Source organism: Thamnophis elegans, chromosome 2 (assembly GCF_009769535.1).
Source record: "Thamnophis elegans isolate rThaEle1 chromosome 2, rThaEle1.pri, whole genome shotgun sequence".
Taxonomy (NCBI): Eukaryota; Metazoa; Chordata; class Lepidosauria; order Squamata; family Colubridae; genus Thamnophis; species Thamnophis elegans.
The window spans coordinates 101878437-101903815 of record NC_045542.1 but is presented as its reverse complement, the minus strand read 5'-3'; the positions used below and the strand labels follow the sequence as shown (position 1 = coordinate 101903815).

Here is a 25379-nt window from a genome sequence, read left to right as displayed (position 1 = left end):
CGAATATTGTATTCTCACCAAAACGATGTGAATTTCTTGCCAAAAGCTGATACGGCTGTTGAAGTAAGGAAAGACAAATCAGTGCCTACAACTGTCTGATACAGTATAAGGTTGAGTCTGAAGCTCTATAGTGCCCAAAGTATGCGTGCGCACACCGGAACCCCCAAAATTCAGTTTGCGCACCCCCCACACATGCCCACTCCTGCGTATGCACACCCTGCACACGCCCCATGCATGCGCGGCATAGACTCAAAGACCAGATGGCTGGTAGGAGGCATGCGCATATGCGCCACGGACTGAACTGGGGTGACAGCTCATATGCCACCAGAGAGGGTGCTGTGTGCCACCTCTGGCACACATACCGTAGGTTCGCCCTCATGGCTCTATATTCTTTTAACCAGAACTTCAAGTTTTTTCCTAAAATATTTATGCATGACATCCATAAAGCACATCATGAGCAGTTTATAGTAGTAATAACAGATACAACACTCAGTGAAAACAATTTACAAAACAAAAATTCTGGTGGAATTAGCCTGTTGAATGGACATAGCTCTTCTCCATGCAATCTCCATGCACTGAAGTGCCTTGCTTCCTCTGGGCCTCCACGAAAGCTCTGAAAAGGTAATTATTTTGCAGGAAGCTCTGGAATTATGATGGATAAAAGAGCTTCCTTTAGTTAACCAGGAATGTTGGGCTAGAGTGATCCCCCCCTCCCAATATCTTTTAAGGTACTTTCTTTGAATCGTACTTACTTTGTTTGATTGACACTAAGAAAATAGGACATAAAAGGTTGTACAAACAAAACACATAACTAAATAAATGACACAAATGATACTCATTTGGGAGAGAATTACCATAAACCACAAGGTATTACTACCCAAGAAATCACTAGCATTTGTACCAGAGAGTGATAGACCATTCGTGGTGGTTGACCACTGAGTGGGACTTCCCAAAAAAAAAGTCAGTGATGATCATGTTCTGGTCCTGAAATCCTGTCCACAAACAGTATATGGTTTCTGAGGTTATAACCAGCATCTTGACTGCTAACAGACAGAGCAGCAGGACAGATCATCTGAATCGCAATCATCTGAAAAGTGAACACTTGAAAATATTGTGACTCAGAATTCCCACCTTCTGTCAATTTGCCTGCTTGTTCTGCTGCCCCTCCTGGCAGGATTTTGGATAAGACACTTTCACCCTCTGCTCCTGGCTGTCCAGCTGCTGCTCCTGTAGATAAGGATGCGCCTGTTGGTTTGGGGCCCAATTTAATGCCTGTGGGAGAAAGTGGTAAAATAAATTAATATGTATGAATTCAATAAAATGGATGCCATACTTTACCACCAGGAAACAGTTTGTAAAAAAATTATCTTTACTCACTAATGAAATACAATCAGTCTTGCGAGAAAAAAATGTCAGTGGCAAGCATTTATTTGTTCAGAATATTTATATCCAATCTTTCCATACAGAAAATGGTCCTTTCAGTGACCAGAAATAAAAGAAAATACAAAAGAACCCAATGCCCAACTAAAATAAATTTAACGTAATAGAAAAGCATAACAGCTAAATATTCAGTAAATCTGTCATTTAAACCAGACGTTTCCAATTTTTCCAATTGGAAAAGACCTGTGGATTTCAACTTCCAGTATTCCCCAGCCAGCCATGGCTTAAAGTTGCCACGGTTGGACACCCCTAATTTAAGCAGTCCAAAAGCCACCCAGAGTTATTCTGCAGTAAGATGGGTGGCCAATAAATTTGATAAATAAAATTTAAAAAAAGCCTAACATGAATATATGCACCTTGATAGCCTTTCTGAAAATAAAAATATAAGTTCCAATCTGAACTTTCAATGAAACGGGTTGCAAAGTATGAGGGCAAGTCAAAAGAAGTTCATGTCTTATCTGCCCAATTACTGACTCTCTGTAGGAAGGGCCATTTTTTGCACCTAAAGTAACTGGAAGTTATTGATATGCGTTTCTCAATGAAAGTAGTATTTTAAGCTGAGCTAAGTAAAGAGCAAGCAATTTATTATCAGATTTTAATCAGGGTGAGATGTTCCATCCTCTCTGTTAACAGGAAGAAGACACTAAGAAGGCTTCTTTTACTTGTGACACCTTTACCATGACTTACACAATTCTAGTCTTATGTGAATTATTTCTATACTATTTGGCGCATATTTTGAGGCCAACCGTGACCAAACATTTCTCTTCTTCTTGATCTTGCCTAGGGTATCTTGTGATCATTTTGAAATTCATTTTGAAAAAGGAGGGGAATCTTTCCTTTGGAAATCAACTCTGCTAGTGTTCCCTAGTGAAATGCACACAATTGTAGGTGCTAAAAACACATGCCTAGTTGAGAAGCTGCTTACTGACCTCCAGCTGTCCCCTGTGGTTGTGTCTGGGGTGCTTTCCCCACCTGTGGCACTTTTGTGGTAGGCTTGGATACATCCGGCTGTTCTGCTTTAGCCTATAATGGGAAACAGAAGTTTCATTTGTTGGTTTAAGAAAGCCTTTTTTCTCCCAGTCTCTGATTTGGGGAATAGCAATGCATGCTAGAGAAAAAGTATCTTAATATAAAACCCATCTGCTGAAAACATACCTAGCACCTTTGACACCATAATTTTAAAAGCTGACTCATCTTTTTATTTCTAATTGGCCCTTTACATGGGGCTGCCCTTGAAGAGCATCCGGCGACTTCAGCTAATCCAGAATGCGGCCGCGCGAGTGATTGTGGGTGCACCTCGGTTCGCCCACATAACACCTATCCTCCGCGAGCTGCGCTGGCTACCTGTTGATCTCCGGGTGCGCTTCAAGGTGCTACTTACCACCCATAAAGCCCTTCATGGTAGTGGATCTGGGTACTTGAGAGACTGCCTCCTGCCAATTACCTCCTCGCGACCTATCAGATCTCACAGATTGGGCCTCCTCCGAGTTCCATCTGCCAGTCAGTGTCGACTGGCAACTACACGGAGGAGAGCCTTTTCAGTAGTAGCTACGACCCTTTGGAACGATCTCCCCGTGGAGATTCGTACCCTCACCACCCTCCAGACCTTCCGCACAGCCCTCAAGATCTGGCTATCCCGTCAGGCCTGGGGTTAAAGATTATAATCCGTCCCCGCCCGAATGATGAATGTTGCTCTATTTTTTAAATTATGTATTGTTCTATGTCATTGTATGTATCCCCTCCTACATAAGTTGTAAGCCGCCCTGAGTCCCCTCAGGGAAAAGGGCGGCCTATAAATAAACTTATACCTATACCTACCTATACCTTTACTCATTCTAATTCTCCAAAGATCTCCTTCTTTCCAACGTTTCCAAGTTTCTTTAATTCTAGACTCAATGACAGAAAAGGGTAATTGTTTTCAGGTGGGGGCTCATTTTAGACCAGCGGGTGGCAAACTAGAAACCACATTTCAAAGCAAGGCTGGGCCAAGAAAAAAATACGATGTAAATATTACAATTACTTAGTTGAAGACAATTAAATATGATCATCCTCTGTGTATTTAAATATTCTAACCTGTCAAATTCAAAATTAAATTTTGGCATCCTTTGGGGGAGGAGTGGGTTCTGGCCGTCTTTACTGCCAGTTCGTTTGGGTGCATGCTTTGTGCATACGCATAAGCACATGCACAATTCAATTAAAATTATTTTGCACTTACACAGAACTCAAAAACAAGATGGTGGCGGTGATGGCAGCAACTGTGGAACCAGTTCGGGGGTTGTGGCAGGCCTGGGCTGCTGCCAGTTCCAGCGACCCAGGCTGCCATACCACTACCGGTTCGGCCAAACCAGGCCGAACCGGTAGGAACCCAGCTCTGTTTTGGGGACTCAACCCCCAAACCTGGAATTGCTAAAAGGAGCTCTGTGGCTGTGGGCTCTACTCTCCTGTCAGCCCTCTGAGGTAATCCAGGCAGGAAACCAAAACAATCATTACTAAAAATAACTTTATTGTAAGGTTAAGGTAACAGAATCTCTCCCCTCCCTTTTCGTTCCCAGAGAATAAGGGAGGATCCCTTTTGAGATGCTTTGTCCATCCCCATTCCTTCTGTGGATAGAGATACCTCTTGTCTGACTATTGCTCTGGCTGCAGCTCTTCTTCCTATCTCCCAAGTTTATTCTCCCGGTCCCTTACATCTCCTAACTTTTGACTACAAATGAAGCCTCCTTCAGAAGTCTAGGGAGCTGGTATACCTCCATAATTGTTACATTTTCCCCCTATTTAATTTTTTTTTTTTTTACTTCTCTCCAACATTTTGCTGAACAGGATGTTTCCTCTAGAACCTCTGACTCCATGATTAACTCTTGCAATCCATCCATCAAGACAACTTACCTGCATATAATATATTCATCTAGACTGTAGAATGATTCATGTGTTCCATGAATACATATATATTACATTTGGCTTTTGTGTGTGGGATATTGAGATGAATGCACACATTTGCTACCCTGGAACAGACCATTCACATCTTAATGAAGGGCGAGACAACAGCCAGTTAGCAATGGTGGAATGATCAAACATCTCTCCTTAAAGAAAATTGGAATGGTACTCACTGGTCCTGCTTGGTGAGTGCTAGGTTGTGCTTGGGCAGTTGGCTGCGGTTTGCCTGATGGCTGAGGCTGACCAGGCTGCTGTTGGGCTGGCCGTAAGGATGGTTGGGCTTGGGTTCCCAGTGGTGGCTGTTGCGGTTGTTGTTGTGGTTGTGGTTGTTGTGGTTGTTGTTGCTGCTGCATCCGAACCTGTTGAGGCTGTTGATGAGAAGGACCTGCTTGATGCTGTTGCTGAGGTTGTCTGCCTGGTGGTTGCTGCTGCCTAGATGATGGTTGCTGCTGCCCAACTTGCTGTTGCCTGGGTTGCTGCTGCTGCTGCTGCTGCTGCTTTTGCTGCTGCTGCTGTTGTTGTTGTTGCTGCTGCTGCTGCTTTTGCTGCTGCTGTTGGTGAGACAGAGGCTCGGATTTTGGCTGCTGAGATGGCAGCCCATGTTGCATCTGCCTCTGGGATTTCTGGGACTCTGAGGTATGATGATAGCCAGACGGCTGTCGCGACTGTTGAGGGTACTCCGAGGAGCTGGGAGGATAACCTTGCTGCGTTCTTGAATCCGGTTGCTGAGCCTTCTTCTGGGAAGTGGGCTGCCCATGTCCACGTCCATGTGACTCATGGCGGACTGGGTCCCTTGGGTGTTGCCTGGATGATCTCTTGGGTAGGTCATCAGTGGAGTGGCGGGAGGAAGATGAATGTCGCCCATAATCTCCATGGTTCCTGTGATCTTTGGAGGAAGAGTGACGTGGGTGGGAATAGTCATCGTGATGCCACAAGTCTTCATCTGGGGGCTCATCATAATCATGATAAGTGTGTTTAACTGGACCTCTCCTCTGAGAGGATGAGGAATGCCCACCGTAATGCCTCATCCTCTCTGAACGAGGTTCTCTTGGTTTGTCAAACCAGTCCGTCTCCTCTTGGCCCAAGTGGTAGGCTTCAGAAACCAAAAAAGATCACAGTGAATCTCCTGATCCAAAGCTAGGAATGTATTCTGATGGAAGCCATGCAATGAAATAGAGAAGAAGCTTATCACAGGAATACAGGGTATGTCACAGCAGCCACTCAGGAAATATAAAAACAGAAACCTCAGCACAAAAACACACTGAACAAGCAGTGAACAACATTAGGACATGCAATGTGCAACATGCTAACATAAAACAAAAAGTGAAATCATGATAAAGGCACACGGCAAGCAAATGAAATTTGTGGCATTTTCTTTGCAAATATGACCCGCTTGGGCATGCTTGAAGATAAGTCACTACAGGTAGTTATTACCTTCACTGTCTGAAACAACACAGTGTGAATCATCCATGATGTAGCCTTCTTCGTGTTTGTAAGAGTGGGTTCTTGGCACATCTTTAATATGTTCTTGTACATCAGGCAATGAGTGACTAGAGCAAAACTGGGAGCAACTATCTCCAGCCGACTGAGGAAGAGGACCACCTGAGGATCGCGATACGCCCACGGATTTCCCCAATGGACTGATAGGACTTTCTTCTTCTGAAGTTTGCGTGCGAATTGGAGGTCGCCCACGACTCTGACTCATACTAAGGGAGGAAGGCTTGGAGCTTCCTTTCTGAGGCCTCTCCATGCTCTCTCTTTCATAAGATCTGCTTCTAATTTCACGGCTTGACAGTTTTTCTGACACATATCCAGAGGATCTTGATCGCCCACCACTATATGTTCTGTCATCTTCTTCCATCCCATCTCTGTTGGATACACCGTAGTATTTCTGCTGTTCATATACATTTTTCTTTAGGCCATAAGTGATATCATCTTGCATTTTCCTTGCTCTGGATGCTACACTGCTGCTACTAACTGATGTAGTCGCTGTATAGGAGGCCAGATCGGATTCTACATCTTTGGCTTCTTCTATAGGGGAGAATTTGGAGATCTTCTGCTCCATACCTTGTTTCCTATGCTTGCTGCGCTTGGAAGAGATGACAGCAGGGGCCAGATTTTTTGAAGAGTGTTTTTGTACTCCCATACTTGCTCCATGCTTGTCTGGACGAGAGGATGACCTATAATCACTGTCTCCATAATAATACGAACTACCTGATACTCTCCCATTGCTCTCTGTGCCTTTAGGATAGCTTTTCCCCCGATGGTCTGGACCATGATGATCATAAATATCCTCTTCAGACTCTTCTCCTTTTGAATAGCAACAAGGTCTGCTAGAGACATCTACATCTGCAACCTCCCTCTTCTCTTTGATAGGCAGCCCATTGCTGCTGTGTGATGGCAAATCACCTTTCTGACCCTCCCCTGTGCTGCTCTCTTTGGTTAATTCACTGATATCATCAATCATCACATAGTTCCGAGGAATGTTTTGCTCTAGATTGGTATATAGAGAGTCAGAAGAATAGCTTGTAGAGGGACTTTGTGCAGCACTGCTCCTATCTCCTGGCCTCCCTTCTGGGGCTTTGTGTTGATCATAACTGCTGGTCACTGTTGCGGTGCTGTAGATCACTTCTGGAGTCGCAGCAGAAATCACCACAGTGGGATTGCTAATGACTTCATAATTGGTCAGGATCTTCTGCTCTAAGTCAGCCAGTGAGGTCTGTCTCGGTTTCTGGGAGGTTGTGTGGGTGTCTGCATGAGTCTGAAGAAGAGCACCCTGAGCAGGCTGACTGGGATAAGCGGTCTGAACTTGGTAAGGTGGGCAGAAGCCTTGGTGGCTCTGTAGGCCCAGTTCAGACTGATACCCAGTACTTGGGGTGAAGCTATGTGCCTGGTATGTAGTTTGGGAAGGGTAAGCAGACATCTGGTTTGGCTGGAAATCATGTTGAGTAGGACCACTGCTTGCTGGAGGATAGTATGGAGGTTGAAATCTTGTTTGCTGGAATGCAGCTGGCCCTGGTGCAGCGGTCTGAACTGAGGAGTACTGGTATGGGGTGTAGGAAGTTGTTGAAGTATACTGGGTGCTGGAAAATTCTGCATATTGGTTAGAAGGGGTGGCGCTGGGCCTTGTCAGGAGGCTTCCAGTCTCATAACCAGAGAGGCGAAGGTTATTTAGTTCACTGTCTGACATATAATCTCGATTCTCTCCCAAGCGCATCAAATACGGATAATCGTGAATATTCCGATCCTTCAGCAAAGATTCCTTCCTCTGGTGGATCCCCAATTCCAGGTACTTCAGCTTGGCATCAATCTCTTTCTCTTCTTCATCCAGCTCGGCTTGTTTCTTTCTCAGTTTTGTGGATTCATGCTCTACCAGCTTCAAGTCCCGGTCAAGTTCTCTAAGGAGGCTGGCTTTGGTCACTTGGATGGGCTGCCCGCCAATACCCTTTGGCATGAAGCCAGGCATGTACATCTGTGAGTGGGCTTGGCTGGTCAGAGGAATCTGAGCTTCTTCTGGTGGGGGGCTAGGCAGGGTCCGCTTCACTTTCCGAGTGAGGGTGTTTGATTGCAAGGTTGAAATCTACAAAGCAATGGAAGGTCTGGTTAAATTCAGAGATACGATGGAAGAATTCACAGCCGTTTTCACTTACTAGGAGGGGCAGTTGATAACCATGGTCTGTACATTTCCCCAAGATGTAAAAGATTAATTCTAGATATTAATATTTTAAATGCTTTTAATATTAATATTTTGATGTTTTAAATTTTTTTAAAGAAAATAACTACCGTAGCACTTAGTGGATTTAAGCACTATCTAATAATGGGCAGTTTATAAAGGCTGTTGGTAGTTTCTTTGGAGTAAAATATATGAACAAAATGCACTTTATATAAATAATTCCTAATGTGGGAGACAAGTATTTCTTGATACTCAAACATCTTGAATGAATAATAATGTTGCTGGCAAACATCTGCTCTATCAACAGGCACAGTTACTGACACTGAGAAAAAAATGGAAAGAGGCAGAAGTCAAACTATTTTTTCCTAACGCACCCATACAAAATTAATCCAGTATGATTCACAGATTTAAATAAGTCAAATCTATTTATCTTGGGGGGTGGAGGGGGAATAATGTTTCTGCTTTGCAGATGAAACATCTATATATTTTAGGTAGTCTGACTAGGGTCTGAAGAAATTAAAATTCACTGTTTGTGCGACTCAGATTTTTGTAGGGTTTCAATTTTTTATTTCTTTGTTATTTTTGCAGTTAGGGTGAACTGCTATGCAAAATCCACAAGTGACGTATAGCCCCTAAAAAGTCTCTAATATCATAATGGCTAATAATTTCACATAGCTTTTTTTTAAAAAAAGTTGCATCTCACTGAATCTTGCAAAACAGGTTCCCACCCCGCCCCAAAAGGCCCCGTAAGACTAAATGAAATCATGCAAATAATATGCATATCTAAATAAATACTTGGGATCAATAATCAAAAAAGAAGCTACCATATGATCCTGATGATGGCAATAGTAGCTGTTCCAATTCAGCATATTAGATTGATCCTGAAGAGCTTTGGGTGCCTTCCAGTGGTGGGTTTCATATCCCGTTCCAACTGGTACGGTTGGAATGGGCCTGGTGGCGTCCTCATGGATGCACGGAGCACGTGCACACATGCGTGCAGCGCACAAATGCGTCTTAGCACCTCCGCGATGCTCTGTGATGCTCCAGCTGCTCCATGGAGCGTCACGCAGGCACTGTACGTGCCATGCTTGTGCGTGGAAGCTCAGAAGCCTTAAAACACAAGTAGGAGCTCGGGTGGGTGGGCCCTCCGGAGCACCATACCGGAATGGTATCCAGTGCTCTGGGCTGGCTCCCGTACACATATACCGGGGCGTACTGCCTACAATCCACCACTTGTGCCTTCAGATTTCCTCTAGGTCAGGCAAAATGTCTCAACTTAGAAGACAAATGCCATCAGTCTGACATGATAATTATTTGCTGAAGAGAAATAATACATTATTTTTAATATTTTCAATTTGAGTTGTTTATACTTCTTATTATTATTGAACACTAGATTCCCTCAAGGTATAGAATAATAAATCAGCTTCATAAATCAAGATGAAGAGTAAGAAAGAAAGAAAGAAAGAAAGAAAGAAAGAAAGGAAGGAAGGAAGGAAGGAAGGAAGAAAGGAAGGAAGGAAGGAAGGAAGGAAGGGTAAAACACAGGAGTAATTATTGAGGAAAAGAAAGTAAGAATGTGATAATCTCTTCACAAATATCTATTAGCAAGTATTATTCTCTAGTTTGGAGTCCCCAACCCCCAGGCCATGGGCCGCTACTGGTCTATGATCTGTTAAGGACCAGGCTGCACATTGGAGGTGAGTGTTGGGTGGGTAAATGAAACTGAAACTATCAGCAATCCGGTCCATAGAAAAACTGTCTTCCATGAAACAAGTCTCTGGTGTCAAAAAGGTTGGGGGCCACTGATCTAGACAATGTGCTTCTGCTTAGCACCTGAGACTAATGCAGAAACCTGAAAAAAATTATTATGCTTATGATTAAAATTTTCTTTCATTCAGGATTGAATGAAAGTGAGTGATTAGAAAGTGAGATTTCCAAACTTGGTATCCTTTGAAAGTCTCCACCATGGTTGCGAGCAAGATGGCTAATACTTTGAAGAAGGAGAAGATGGGAGATCACCGACACGTGCCTTAGATGGCTGCTTTTCATGTGGGGATTTCAGCAGAGCAAGTTTGAGCACCAGGAGACAACAGGATTAGCTATTTTGCTCACAACTCCACCACAACTGTGGTGGAGACCTTTAAAGGACATTAAATTTGCAAACCCTACAATGCTCCTGATGTAGCTGTAGCTCCTCAGAGACCATACAGACACATGCAGATCCACACACACTCTCTCAAACTATCTGCCAAGTTCTTTGGCATTTGTCTTCACTCTTGAAGATGGACAACAAAACTTATGTGGAGATTTCATCCCCACAAAAAAAGGACCGATCTTCAAGTCACTCAATACATTTCCATGGCACAGGTCAGTTTCAACCTTTCTCCCATGTTTTAGCCATTGTTAGAACAAGCCATTTTAAGATACTTCAACACATGTATTCATTATTTAACGTATAGCAATAGTTTTTTTGTTGTTACTCTATCTACCGAAATATTATGCATAAATTTGCTTTTAGTGATTGGCTTGTAGTGATGTATGCTCCCATGATTGGTTCAGGGCAATGTATTCTTTTCAAAACTGTATAAAAGGGTGTTAACTCTGAGCAGGGTTATGCCCATTCTGCAACTTGCTTCTGGATAACCTTTTATTTGCAAATACATTTCTTAGTCCTTGCCACCTATTTTGTGTTGTTCATTGGGCCTGAATACCAGGTAAAAGGACCTGAGTTTCTGAGACAATAACTTCAGTCACTGTACCATGCAGAATGGAGAATAAATAACAATAACGGTGTTTTTGCCTCCATATAAATGACAGTCCCTATTTATCTCCTGGCTTTAGGAATGTCCCTCATTGTGTAGAAGCATTGTACCCAGACCCGCAACAGAAAGGAGGAGAAACTGCCATAATTCCTGGATCTGTTACAATAACAGATTGAATAAGGCTTGAATGGGGGTACAGCATCCCAATCGTGTTAGCATTTTTTGTTCTCAATATGCAACTTTAGGCCAAGCTATGGTGTCTAAAAATTCCAACAAGCTATCCTTAAGATAGACACAAGATTGTTAATTCAGATGTCTTGTGTCAGATGTCAATCAGAAGTAAAAATGCTGTATGTTTAAAGCAGAACTTCCACAATGGCTCAGGATAAGTTGTGATATTGAGAAGTCAAATGAATCTGCCAAGAATTTGAGCCTGCATCATTTGTAAAATGTGTCATCTCTATTTTGTGTGTACATATGATCTATTATAGCATATCATGGAGTGCTGTACTCAAATGGAAGGAGTGGGAAAAGATTATGAGCAGGCATGGAAAACAATTCATGGGGAAGGCAGGCTTACCTAGCATCATTAGCTTTAATTACTGAATATTTAGTAATCTCTAGTTAAAGGGAGAAAAATGGGCAGTTTGCTTGTTTATTTCACCAAGAGGCATCTGGCCTTTCATGTAGGTAATGGGCTACAGGAATTAGATGGGCCCTGCTTGATTCAGAATCTTCTTATTATGTGATTGATTTCACAACTATTATTACAACAATGCAACCGCTTTGCCATTTTATAAGAAAGATATATATATATATATATATATATATATATATATATATATATATATATATATATATATATATATATATATATATATATATCCCTCCACTTATGTGTGTTAAACAGATTGGAGAAATGTTATTTGGGAAATCAGGGATTTTAGGATTCTGAGAATGCAAAAAAGAGAAAGAAGTGGTTGGGAGCAAACAAGAAGCAGAAAAATATAAGTGATATTTCTTTGGCACAATTCCAAATTAGTCCCTGCCTGTTAGATACTGGTACTAACATGTACAGAGAGGAGCAAGAAAGATGATTAGGGGACTGGAGGCTAAAACATATGAAGAACAGTTGCAGGAACTGGGTATGTCTAGTTTAATGAAAAGAAGGACTAGGCGAGACATGATAGCAGTGTTCCAATATCTCAGGGGTACAACAAAGAAGAGACAGTCAAGCTATTCTCCAAAGCACCTGAGGGCAGGACAAGAAGCAATGGGTGGAAACTAATCAAGGAAAGAAGCAACTTAGAACTGAGGAGAAATGTCCTGACAGTTAGAACAATTAATCAGTGGACCAACTTGCCTCCAGAAGTCATGAATGCTCCAACACTGGAAGTTTCAAAGATGCTGGATAACTATTTGTCTGAAGTGGTATAGGATTTCCTGCCTAAGCAGGAGGTTGCACTAGAAGACCTCCAAGGTGCCTTCCAACTCTGCTATTCTATATTCTATTATATACACAAGGAGACTCAGTTTGAATAAGAATGCAATTGTAATTTGAAGGTAGTCTTTTAAAATATACATTACTTTACAATTAATGAAATTGAAATATTTTGGCAATATTTTAAATATATATATATATATATATATATATATATATATATATATATATATATATATATATATATATATATATATATATATATATTTAAAGTCACAACCCCTGGTATGCCCCAATTATGGGAGGAAGCTAACTGCTTCCATTCTCTGTCAATCGGCTCATCACAAAAGTCCATCACGACAGAAACCCAATATTTTTACTGTTGCCTTTGTTATATTTGTGTTTTATTTGTGCTGATAAATAAATAAAGGGAGACTAGTATAGATCTATTTCAAGCTATTTAGCTCTCATCAGCTAGCCATATCCTTACTGGGGTTCGAATCCCAGTAAGGGTATGGCTAGCTGATGAGAGCTAAATAGCTTGAAATAGATCTATACCAGTCTCCCTTTATTTATTTATCAGCACAAATAAAACATATATATATATATATATATATATATATATATATATGTGTGTGTGTGTGTGTGTGTGTGTGTGTGTGTGTGTGTGTGTGTGTGTGTGTGTGTGTGTGTGTATGTATGTATGTATGTATGTATGTATGTATCACTTCAGGTAAGTGTTCAGTTGTCATGATAAATAAATACTGTACCAAGACTGTCCAGGCTTAATTTGAAGATGCCTAGAAAGGAGAACCCACCACTTTGCTAGAGCCTTCATTTAAACATCAAACTACTTTTATCATTAAGATTTTTTTCCTTTTATCCTTTAGTGGTTGTGAACTACTTCTGGCTGTGATTCTCACAGGCATGTATGGATTTCACCCCCTCACAGAATCTTTCTATCAATGACAAACAAGTATGTTTCTTCCATCTCTTCTCACCGGACTTCCTTCATCCATGCTACCTCCCGTTTTTTGTTTGTTTGTTCCTGCTATAATTTGCCCAACAACTTCTTGAATAGTGGGACCCAGAACAGAAGTTGAGGCTGGAACTAGCCAATGTGGAATATAATATAAATAGTACTTTTCACGAATGTAGAAGCTACCGTTCTATTGGTGCAGATCTGTAATTGCCTTTTGGCAATGGTGTCAAAAATCCGAAAATCTTTTTCAGCCTCACAGTTGAAAACATTACAACATTACCGCCACCTACAAGCATCGCTGAGATGTGTTTTCAGATCTCTCAGTCATGGCCTCATACATATGTACATCTAGTTCTTTGTGTTTTCCTTTCATACAGAGAATATTTCCCTTTTTTATGGGGCTTGCTATTTTAGCACAGGAATCAAGCTGCCGAACATGTTTGCTTTCAAACACTTATTCTAAAAGTAATGGTTGAAGGTCATTTGCAAATTGCATCTTGCACCAGTCTTGATTAGTGATAAGGAAACAAAAAAGGGTTAAAAAAGCTGAAGTGTTCCTCAAGTAGAGACTGACTCCTGGTGATTAGATCCATACAGTTTTCTTATTGTTAGAAATGTTATTTAAAATTCTTTGCCACTACCTTCTTGCATGATTTATTTTTCTTTCTTGTCTAGCTGGCAGCCCTGTAATTCTTGTCCAAATACAGCAGTAACAGTCACCCTATTTAACTTTACAGATGAGCAAAAGTCTACTAGGTTCTGACACCTGCAGAGGCTCAAAGCATGAAAAATGCACGTCTATAAGCACTATACTGACAACATTCATTTTAGGAATAGTGCAATTTTTCGCAAAAGCCCTTAGTCTACGTAATTCATCTGGAAAACCCTGGAAGAGTGATGCTTTCAAGGCTGTAGCAAACAAGAAGCAATCTGAAGCTGTAGGTTTCCTCACATGACATATAAGTGAATAAACAAAGAACTGGAACAGGAGAAATCTGCTATAGATTCAATTGCTATTCATCATGTGAAACAGCTGGAAAAACTGCACACACAGCAGGTTAGAGCAAACCTCCCTATTCCCTACAAACGCGCGCGCACACACACACACACACACCTCTTCAGCAAGAGGCTTTAGGACTATAATTTTGTTTTTATAGCAATAGAAAAGATGAGATAGCTCTCTGTGAAATGTCTGGAAGGAAGGAAGGAAGGAAGGAAGGAAGGAAGAAGGAAGGAAGGAAAGAAAAAGAAAGAAAGAAAGAAAGAAAGAAAGAAAGAAAGAAAGAAAGAAAGATCTGGCAAATATGTTTACATTGCAATCAAAATAAGCTCTGTGCCGCTTTAAATATAAATAGATTTTGGACAGGCCATGGTTTTTGGCTTCACTGGTCCACAATGTAAACTGTCAGTGTTATTTCCCAAGAATCTGCCAGAACTCAAGACTGTTTGAGATAATAATACCATCAATACAGTAGCTACTTATGATGGGCTTGGCTTTTTTGGGGGTGGGTGGGTGGGTGGAGCATCAGGGCCCTCTATTCCATGGGGTATTTCATTCTATTTTCCCACTGCAGTATCCTTATGAAAGGATGCATCCATACATCCATACATCATTTGCTATATTTAAGGCTAAGGGCCAACTGGGGGAATCGTTCTCTTGGTACAGCTAATTGAAAGATTTTCCAGAGAAGCAGGAAAGGAAGTGGGCACCCTTTCCTTATGCTGCTATCCAATTCTTAATTCCTGCCTTCTCCTTTCTAACTTATTTCTCACTGAGAAAAAAGGGGGGTGGGTGGAAGGGAGCTAGAAAAACAATGTGGCAAGTACATTGTCCACTTTATCTCCAGGCAAATATACATGTATGCATTTCAGCCAGTCCACTCTTTGGTATTTTCAGGAAGACAGGGTTCATTCCCTATTTTTCAGTTATGCCAGAGGCCAAAATGAAAAACTGAATTTCTCCCTGCCGGTTATAACACCTTGCCTCTTTGGCCTTGATGGATAACAGTTATGAGACATTATGTTATTACTTCATGCAGGATGGTACTACGGTTGGTTTATTTACTTTAACTCTTGTAAAAGACAGTTAACCAAGGAGGATACTTTGGGGGATACAGGATGTCTTTTAACTGCCAAGGAAAAGATCACAATCCTGTCTATGCCAGTAAGAAATATTTTTATGCAAGGCAGAAAATGGCATTTCCTTTTACCACCGCTAGATGGCAGACAGACAAGCCATTTTCTTCCATATTACCACGTGTTTCTTAAACCGCAGAAAACAGATCACACTCTGTTTTGAACTTAACTGTCCTTAGTATCTAAGTGTGCACAGACTGCACAGTATCAAGAATGCATTTAAGGAAAGGGGAAATTAAAAAAAAAGATGATAAATGCATCATAAACATATTTAGCACTTCAACCACACTATGATGGAACAAAACACATTCAAGGTGGTTGATACCATTATTAATGTATGTGAGAGAGACAGGATGACATTTCAACATCTATATTATTCCTGTAGGTTTCTTAGCACTTAATGTCATATTGGGGAGATGCTGAGTAGATTGAATGAAGACAAATACGACATTTTATCTATGCAAATGTCTTGGAAAGGATTCTAAAAAACTGGTGCTATAAATTTTAAGCACGTCAGATAAAAAGCTGACTGTAGTGTAGGCTTATTGCTTAGTATATACATTTTCTCAATAATCCATTTAATTTAAAAAGAATCCATACTTTTAAAAATGGGATTAAAAAGGCTCCAATCTGCCCAGGGCAAGTGGAAAGAAGCATGAATAAGAACAGATCCAGTGGTGGATCTGAAAGGAGATAGAGATGTAAAACAAATTATGACGTTCAGCTCACACTGTAAATGCAGAACCTGCTATGGACCTGAAGAGTGATGTGCTAGTCTTTGTCTGAAGCTAAAAACATTTCCCTTCTTTCTTGCCCTGTTATTTATATATACTGTATGGACCCACCAGGGGTGGGTTCCTGCCAGTTCTAACCTCTTCTCTAGAAGAGGTTCCACAAATCTACAGTGCCGTTTAGAACTGGTTCCAGCTCCCTCCCCCTGCCCGTCTGCACATCATCAAGATGAAGAGCAAGAGGAGGAATTCTGGGAGTTGAAGTCCACAAGTCTTAAAGCTTTCAAGTTTGAACACCCCTGGTTTTTTTTTTCCTAAAGGGTTAAGGGTGCAAGGGTCGTAACCTGACAGCTTTAAGACTTGTGTGCTTCAAATGCCAGAGTTTCTGAGCCAACATTTTGGTTGCTAAGCAAGAGCATTGTTAAGTGAGTTTCACCACATTTTACAAGTTGGCCACGCCCACCCAGTCAGATGACTGTCAAGCCACCCCCACTCGGTCACATGGCTGGTAAGCCACTCCCACCTGGTCACATGGTTAGCAAGCCACTCCCACAAAGCAGGCCACACCTACAGAAGATGTTCTAAAAAAATTTGAAACCCACCACTGGGACCTACTAATAAAGCCAACAGAGTCGTATAAGTCCTTTGGGACTTTGAAAGAAAGAGACGAAATATGATCAGATCCCACTCAATTTTCATACACCAAGCAATCTTACCTGGCTGCCGGGCAGGAAGGCGTGCTGGTACAAGGAAAACCTGTCCTTTGCAGACTCCTCTGAGGTGGGACTGATGGGCTTAGGGTCAGATAAAGACCTTTGGATGGTTTTGATGGGGCGAGGCAGGGTCTGCTGGCGCTGGGTGGACTCAGCCATGAAATGCTTCTGTGGAGTCACGTGGGCCTTGTTGAGCCTTTCACTGGAAGCAAAGGATGACTCTAGCAACCGATGAGGGGAGAGGGGAGACACGGGGGAATAGAGGACCTGAGGGGACTTGGGGGGCTGTCGGGACACAAGCTGAGACAAGGAGTCTGTGGGCAAGTGGGATTGGTAGCCAATTTCGAGAGGAACAGGCTTCTTCTTGGCTAGTGCTTGCTGTCGGACTGAATGAGGATCCAGAGGCCCAGAGCTGACCATCTGGATGTTGGAGGAGTAAGGAGGGATTGAGGTGGGCACCGTGAGCTGAGGGATGGCAATGCCTGGCTGGGGCTGCGCTTCGGGTTCTGTCTGGCAAGCCAAACTCTCCCCTCTCTGGGTCTTCTCAGGGGCAGAGATGTACTTCACGATCTCCACCTTGGGGTCGTGGGAAGTGACGTGGATGGAAGGGGACACTCGGAGCAACTGGTCAGGTTCAGTCTGCACAGAACAGTCACTGATGGTTTGGATGGCTATGCTGGCCATGCCTTTTGCTGAAGAATCGGCTTTACTCTCGGCACTAGAATCAGAGTGGCGGGAGAAGCGGGAACGTCGGCGACGCACCGGCTGTTCCCACTCGGCATCGTCTTCCTCATCTGTCTGAACACTGCAATCAGTGCTGCGCCGAGGACGGCGCCGCCGGGATGCATAGAAACGTTCCTCGCCATCTTCTTCATCAGTCTGCACGCTGCTGTCTGTGATCTTTTTCACCAAGTAGGGTTCATGGCTGGGCTCCTTATCATACGCGTCCCGAAGACGAGGCATTGAGTTCCGTTTTTTTATCCCCCGACCAGCTTCCCACTGATCTTCAGTCTGCAGGGACATTTCAGAGGCTGAGTTTGTAAGAGGCCTTTGGAATCCTGGATAGCGATGCTGTGCTTGTCCATCTTGCCCCGGGGCTGCTGAAGCAATAAAGGCTTGGTTTAGGGGTGGCCAGTATTGTCCGTTTTGAGCCAAGGTCCTTTGCATTTCTATCGTTACCTCAGGGGTAACCTGAGGAGGAATCCGGCCGGTTGGGTCACATACTGGAGGAAAGGTGCCCTTCTGCCTCTTCTGCTCTTCCAGCTGTTGTTGCAGTTGCTGCTGCAAGTGCTGGATTTGTTCTAACTGCAAGCGCTGTTGGGCGAGCTGCTCCCGCTGCAGGGCAAACTGGGCCTGTCTCTCCTCTTGCTGCTGCTGGAGGACCTGGTGCTTTATGGATTGCAACTCCTGCATTTCCCTGTGCATCAAGAGCTGTTCCTTCTCTCTGTGTCTCTGTAGCTCCACCCGTTCCCTTTCCAGTTCCTCGTGAAGCCTCATCTGCCTCAGTTTTTCCAGTTCCACTCTTTCCCTTTCGAACTGGAGGATGTGCTCATGTTGCTTCCTCTGCCGTTCTTCCTCCTTTTCCTTTTCTTCTCTTTCCATGGCTCTTTTGCTAGCAGGGCTGGCCTGTGGGGCTTCTGTCGGAGGCTTTTGGGCCGGCGGTCGGGGAGGTACCTCCTGTTGTGTCTGGCTGGTGTCCCTGGTGGGACCCTGAACCTCTGAGGTTGACACAGGCATCTCCTCGCGTGGGCCAACCCCTGCCTGCTCAGGTCTTTGCAAGCCGACTGTGCTTGGAGCAGAGGACTTAGTAGCAGGTGCTACATTTACTGTGCTGGCAGCAGTGCTGGCTGCAGTGGTGCTAAGTGGTTTTCCTAAATACATGGGTGTTTCCATTACAGATGCAGAAGGAACTGCAGGAATCCTGCTGGGCACAGTATAGCGATAAAGACCTTGAGATGCAAGGGGGATCCTAGGAGGACCTAGGGGTACTCTGGTGAGGCTAGCCAGAGGGACAGCTGTGATACTGCCCGGAGCATAGTGCCTGTACAGGCCTCGGAGCATGGGCCGTAGCACCGAAACTGGTTGGGTGGTGATGGGAAGGGTTGATGCTATTGGTGTATTAATGGTTGAATAAATCATGCCGTCGGCAGCTCGTACAGTGGCTGTGGAAGGGAGTACCTGTCTGACAGATCCAAACCTTGAGAGATTATATTGGGCCAAGTTTCCAAAGCCAGAACGAGACTCTGGGAAATTTGGATTGTACATCATGTTTGGTTTCATGCCACCCTGTTGAGCCATAATGTTTCCAGTCCCTCCTGGTGCAGCTCCAAGAGCACCATGTCCATATTGTAGAAGATCTTGGCTGTTCGCATGCCTGCCCCCATACTGGTCCATGGAGTTAAGGGCTGCACACATTCGGCTGATTTCACGAGCAGTGGTAGCACTGTAATGAGCCAGGCTAGCTTCCTGGAAATTGGCCAAGTCTCCTCTTGATGAATATCTATAATCAGAGTAGATATTGGAGGCTGAGCTGTACCTTCGCATGGGATACGAATGACTTAATAATTCAGTGGGTTGTCGGAGGTCAGTGAAAGAGCCATATTGCAACCCATGTCCTAGATGTCCTCCCTCCGTAAAACCGTGGCTGTAGGAATGCTTCATAGTTGACAAGTCCACAGCGGAATCTCCAGCAGGGGAAGGGAAGGGCTGCTCCCCTTTAACTGAGTAATAATTCAACCCCATTTCAGAAAGATTTGTATCCGACATTGAGGAATATAATCTCCCAAACATGCCATGCGGATGGAATCGGTGCTCTTCGTACTGATGAGGGACCGGTGCCGGCTGTTCTCTGTAAGAGTATGTCTCCGGCATTTCCTGTTCTCTGGTTCCATAATACTGGCCACTAGCTTTGCCAAGGGGAGCTGCTTCTCCAACATGCTTTTCTGGCACCTTAGGAGATGGATTAAAAGCCCCAGTGCAGCTGCTTCCAAATGGAAATCTGTAGACTACATCACAGCATGCTACTTGGCTCTCAGGCTTCATTCCTGTGAGGTCCAGAGCATTAGGAGGAGGAGGTTCTTCTTTGATGAGTTTTGTCACAGACCCTGCTGCTATGTCATCCATCTGCACCATCATCACTTGGGACTTCTTACTTCCAACTGAAGGAGTCTGACTTTTCAGGTCCACTGGGATCCCTCTATAGATCTCTGAGCTTTGATCCTGAGGAAACGGCCTGGGAATGGCACTCACAATATTTTGGGCATTGCTAGTCTGAGTAATTAGTGTATCTTTTTTTACCATGGGTGCCATTTGGTTGGGCAAATTGTATCTTGCAAATTTTGTTTGCTGTGGACCTGCTGCTTCTGGACGGCCCATAGAAGCAGATGTGCCAGCTCCACTCATGGGTCCTCTAAAGGGACCGGTCTGAACAGCTTGCTCCACCTGTTTAATTTGTGTCAGACAGACTGGACTTCCTGTCTCTTGTCCAAAGTCAATTCTGTTCTGGAAAGGGTCCCCATAGACAACTGGTTGCTTTGATTGGGACATAAGCATGGTAGACGCAACTGTTATGCTGACAGTGGTGGCACTGCTGATAATAGCATGTGGTTGTTCCTGGGCATTGAGGTTAATGATTAAAGGTTGGATAGCTGTGGATTGCCGACTCGGTGACTGGTCCATGGTGAGGCAATATTTTCTGCTCTCAGCAGCTAAAGACGTGAGATCCATTCCGTAGTCTGTTACAATGATTGGAACAGACTTTATTGCTGTCCTCAAATCGACAATATTAGTACCAGATGCTCTAGGTCCAGGTTCTACTCTAGATGTCCCAGGGACTGAGGATATCCTACACAAAGAGATATTCTCTGCAGGTAGTGTGCCCCAGCTATACATACCAGGCATAGGGTCAGTAGCAGTGCTCTGCATTTTCTGCCCTGGAGTATAAGGAGAGACTTTTTCAGGCATTGGCTGTGTCTTGGTGTGAGTGGTCTGGACCTGCTGTGACTGGAATTGCACTGCATTGATTGCTGTTTGGCTGTAACTATGCACTGTTTGCTGGCGGCCTTGCTGAGTTGGAGATGAAGGTGGTGAAATGGAGGAGCTTACACCAATTGGCTTGGTTTGAATAGCTGCATCAGACGCTAAGGTGATGACCATAAAGGGGGCTTCTTGTGAGGACTGTTGCCTAGCCAGGCGTGGGGAGCTGGCTCGGTGAGGAGTTTGTGTTCCTTGAGCTATCATTGGAGAATCTGTTGATGCCCCAGTAGTTGCAATGTCGTACGAAATAATTGTGCTGTGTGTTTGAGTAGAAAACTCAGCCGTTGATCTAGCTCCTACCCCGGAACTAGATGGCATCCCAGTTCTGGGAACAGAATAAGTAGGACTTTGAGTAGGAGAAGAAGGGGAAAGGGGTGGACTGGAACTTTTGTAAAAAGAGTACATTTTGGGGGTTGACATGGGTACATTTGTGTTGCCATCAGTCGCACCTTGATGCTTATCTCTTACTGATGGCCCACTGATCCTGGGAATGTTTTCTGTTTGAGAACCATAACTTGCAGTTACTTTTGTCTGGCTTTGGCTAATGGTGGACACAGGTGATACATCAGAGCCACTTGAAGTTGGAGAGCCGTAAATTCGGGTTGTGCTAGCTGGACTAGAAACAATGGTAGTGACTTGGCTAGTTCCTTTACTATATGAGTAAGGCATAGCTACACTCTTTGGAACTGAGCTAGCTGTAACTGAGGAACTTTGAAACTTTGTTTGCTCATTACTCTCTTTTTCAAAGTGCTGAGTGACTCTAACATCAGGGATTATTCTGCCTGCGCTGCTTTCAGTCTGTGAAAAGGAGACAGGAGCAGAGAGTTGGGTAGGACTTGTTCCCGGAGTGAGTGGGCCACTTTCATAAGCACTCTCAGCATTCAAAAACTGCTTCTCTGGATAGGGATCTTCTCTCCCTTTTTTCTTCATTTCTTGCTCAACTGTCAAATCCAGAGAAGAAGATTGATGCATCCTGGAGATATTCTGTGATGTTTGAAGGATTTCTTCATATAGTGCCCCAGATTTGGAAAGCTCATTCTGATAGTCAGTTTGCGAGGAATCCACACTCCGACTGTCATAACCATAGTCATCGATGTACTGATATTCAAAATTGTTTTGGTCTTCCGAACCACGATAACTTACTTCTTGAAAGGTGTTGTTGTATGAAATACTTTGTTGGAAAGGTTGTTGTTTTTGGAACATTTCTGCCTTCCTCATCATCTCTTCATAGGCTTCTTCTGCACTTTTGAGGGGCTTGTTGGATGGGTAACCAGAGCTAGCCATTTTTTCTGTTGGAGAATAAAGGGACATGAAGGTTGGCAGATTGTACTCACTGCCAGATTTGTACAGTTTGGAGGCAATGACATCAAATCCTTCAGCCTCCGAGTCAATGGAGGGTGAATATTCTGAACAGGAAGACCTGTGCAACTCCTCCATCTCTGCAGCCTGACGCAATTCCTCAGTGGGTGAAGCATCTTCAATAGGTGACAAATTACTGGGCGGCGTTTTAGACCTCTCTCTCCTCCTCTGTGCCCTCAGCTCTTCTTTATCTCTTTTTGTTTTGCGTGCTGTGCTTCGGATCCGCTGCTGCTCCACCTCTCGCATTTTTTCTTGTTCTCTCAAGAGCTCCTCTTCCTCACGCAGCTCTTCTTCCTCTGAGGAATCTTCAATGGTTGGCAATAGAGGGCCATGAGAGCGATGCCGGGCTTTCCTCTGCTGTTTAACCTCTTCTAATCTCTGTCTGCGGCTTGGGCTGCTGTCACTGTCTTCCTCCAGAGAAGAGACCGAGGTTGGGGATGTTCCTGAGGTGTAACTGGGTGTGGTTGGTGGCAAGGTGGAGGAATAGTCACCTCTTGATCTATCTTCTGGGGAGCCTGTGAGGCTCTCCATCTCCAGTTCAGGTTCTCTGTCCAGATTGATATCTGCCTCCTGGCTCAACTCCATGTCTCTGCCATAGTTGTTTGTGCTGTTTAACTCAATGGTCTTGAAACGACGCAGACCTCCCTGAGATGCAGCCATATCATCATCTTTGGCGCTTTCCAATTCTTTTTGTTCCTCCTCATATATGCTGCTCGAGCTGTGAGGCAGGCGTCTCTTGGATGGAGTAGGCTCTCTGCTTTTCTCAGAATCAAGCTTGTGTCCATTTTTTGTACTGTATTTTGCACGATCATATTCTTCTTCCTCCTCAAGATTGTCTTCTTCTGCACTCATCTCCAAGATTTGCCTCCTCATGAATTCTTCATCCGTCATTACAGGCTCTTTGCCTTTCTGTTTTGTTGGTACCGGGGAGAATCCTGCTTCACTACTATCTGTCACGTAGTCATGGCGTAGCTTGCTGCCATAATCATCTGAAGACTCCACGCTGTCCTTCTTCTCCCTTTGATTATCCCATTCCAGAGAGTCTTCATCTTCTTCCATTATGTCTTCTAGCTCCTCATCGGAATCAAAGGCTTCTGGAGTGATAGACAGTGACCGTGGCCTCTGTCTCTGCCTCTGCTCCTCCCGTAATTCATGGTATGTCTTCCCTCGGTCAGCCGATGGATGGGCCAAGCTCTTTGACTCCAGTAAAGGGCGCATGCTGGTTTCCAGCTTAGTAAGTTCAGAAGGACTGGGAGGACTTGGTTCCACAATTCCTGTTTCATTTAGTTGTTCTCCTTCTTGCTGCACTAAGCCTGTGATTTCACTCTGGGAACTAGAGATCCCATCAGATGAGTAGCCCGTATCACTCAAGCTTTGGGGGCTGCGGGACTGCAGGTCTGAGGGATAAGGCTTGCTGGAGTCCTACAAAGAAAATGAAAACCAATTAACATTTCATTATAACTGACTGTAAACATAATTCATGTTATTATTCAGATTTACAGCAATTCATAGTTGCAATTAACCTGGACCCTAATATTCAAAAACAGCAACCATAAATATGCTAAGAAATGAGAGCAGCACCCTTATCTTTGCTTGCCGGTAGGCTAATTATTGTCCAATCACTCTGTTCTCTTTTTTAGAATTTTCAGGGGCCCGATGACAGACTTCATTTGAGTCTCAGTATTTTTCCACTGTTTTCGTTGCCTTTTTTAATCCAGAAAGTTATTTATGGCAGAAAGACAGAATTTATGTGCAATGCCTTTTGATTGGTAGACCAGATCCTCTCTACCTTTTAATAATTTAAAAGTGCATGCAAGATTGATTCCTAATATGAGGAGCCCAAGGAAGTAATTCTTTTGTGTTTTTTCCCTACCCCAACCTACGCTCAGAAGTCAAAACACAAGTTCATTTTACAGATATACACCCTTAAAACATGACACAAATGTATAACGGCAATATATGTAGTTAATAAAAGACATCTCCCTGCTAGATTCAAATCCACAAAAGGGGGAAAAAAAGAACAAGGTCTTTTCAGACCATCTATTTGTAGTTTAATAAACGAACAGCTCAGACTGTTTTGCTGCAAATGCCATCCCACAGGGAAGATTTTTGAGGTATATTGCAATTTCCCAGCACTAGTATGAAACATTTTTGTTATTAGAAAAATATAAGCATACCCAATCTTGTTTTGGCAAATCAGAATTATTTGCCCGATCACAGATGATAACTAGTTATTTTAAAAACTTTATCCCATTATATACAACTGGTGTTTTTTTAAAACCTAAATGATGTTTTAGCCTAGTGCCATTACGAATTGTGATACTTATAAGTCTCCATCCAACTGTGGATGCCAGGCCTACTTTCAGCAAGCTTTTTAGAACAATTCAAACCCAAGCAGCTAGCTCTGAAATGTTATAAATTTACATTCTCTGCCCCCAAGCCAGGAACTCAGGTTTACATGTCTTATTGGCCCTGTTCTTCCTTTAAAAAAAAATCTGGTTTACCCAAGGCTGAACAATTTTAAAGGCAAGACCAGACACACAATTGTTGCTTTTGCAAAAAGAAGTATCAGCATCCTTGACTCCTACTCTGCAAAAGAATGCACTGGAGATCTCTATCTCAGCTTTTACAAAAGTTGCCTAATGTGTTACTCGATTGTTTAAAACAATTTCCCATGCCTTTTTGAATAATACATTAACTCTCAAAACACACACACACACACATTTATGTTTTTAATGTTAGATGCACATACAAAGACCATTATTTGAATGATACATTTTTTCTAGCTTAGCTTTGAGTAAGCTTCATATTTGCCATTTTGAGGCACCACCTCATAAACTTATCAAGTCCAGGTCTCAGGTCAGTGGAAAATTTCAAATTTAAGCCCCCAGGCCAGGTTATCTAATATCCATTCATGAATGCACCCAATGAAAGGTAGAACACTTGCATTTTGAGTAATTTGTTCCCTGATAAACTACTTTTTCTTTTATGACATTTTTCTAACATTCAGCAGAAGTCCTCTCTAACTTAAATCTATTATTCTACATCCCACATTCTAGAATGAAAGATAACAATCTTGACTTTCATCTGTATGACATCATTTCTGGTATTTGACTAGTGCTACCATATTTTCCCTCAATATTTTCAAGGTTATCGATGCCCAGATATGCCCA

At 43.2% G+C, this 25379-nt stretch overlaps 1 protein-coding gene across 1 annotated transcript in view; it reads right to left on the bottom strand.

Moving 5' to 3' along the window:
• The window catches only part of BSN (bassoon presynaptic cytomatrix protein), a 175605-nt gene continuing 150226 nt past the window's right edge, over positions 1-25379 (bottom strand). The window contains exons 5-10 of the mRNA XM_032239080.1: positions 16816-23628; positions 5809-7954; positions 4548-5467; positions 2370-2463; positions 1132-1272; positions 1-55 (exon numbers count right to left, since the gene is read on the bottom strand). Of these exons, the coding sequence (XP_032094971.1) occupies positions 15-55; positions 1132-1272; positions 2370-2463; positions 4548-5467; positions 5809-7954; positions 16816-23628 (10155 nt within the window). The 3' untranslated portion in view covers positions 1-14. The remainder of the gene's footprint in view (positions 56-1131; positions 1273-2369; positions 2464-4547; positions 5468-5808; positions 7955-16815; positions 23629-25379) is intronic.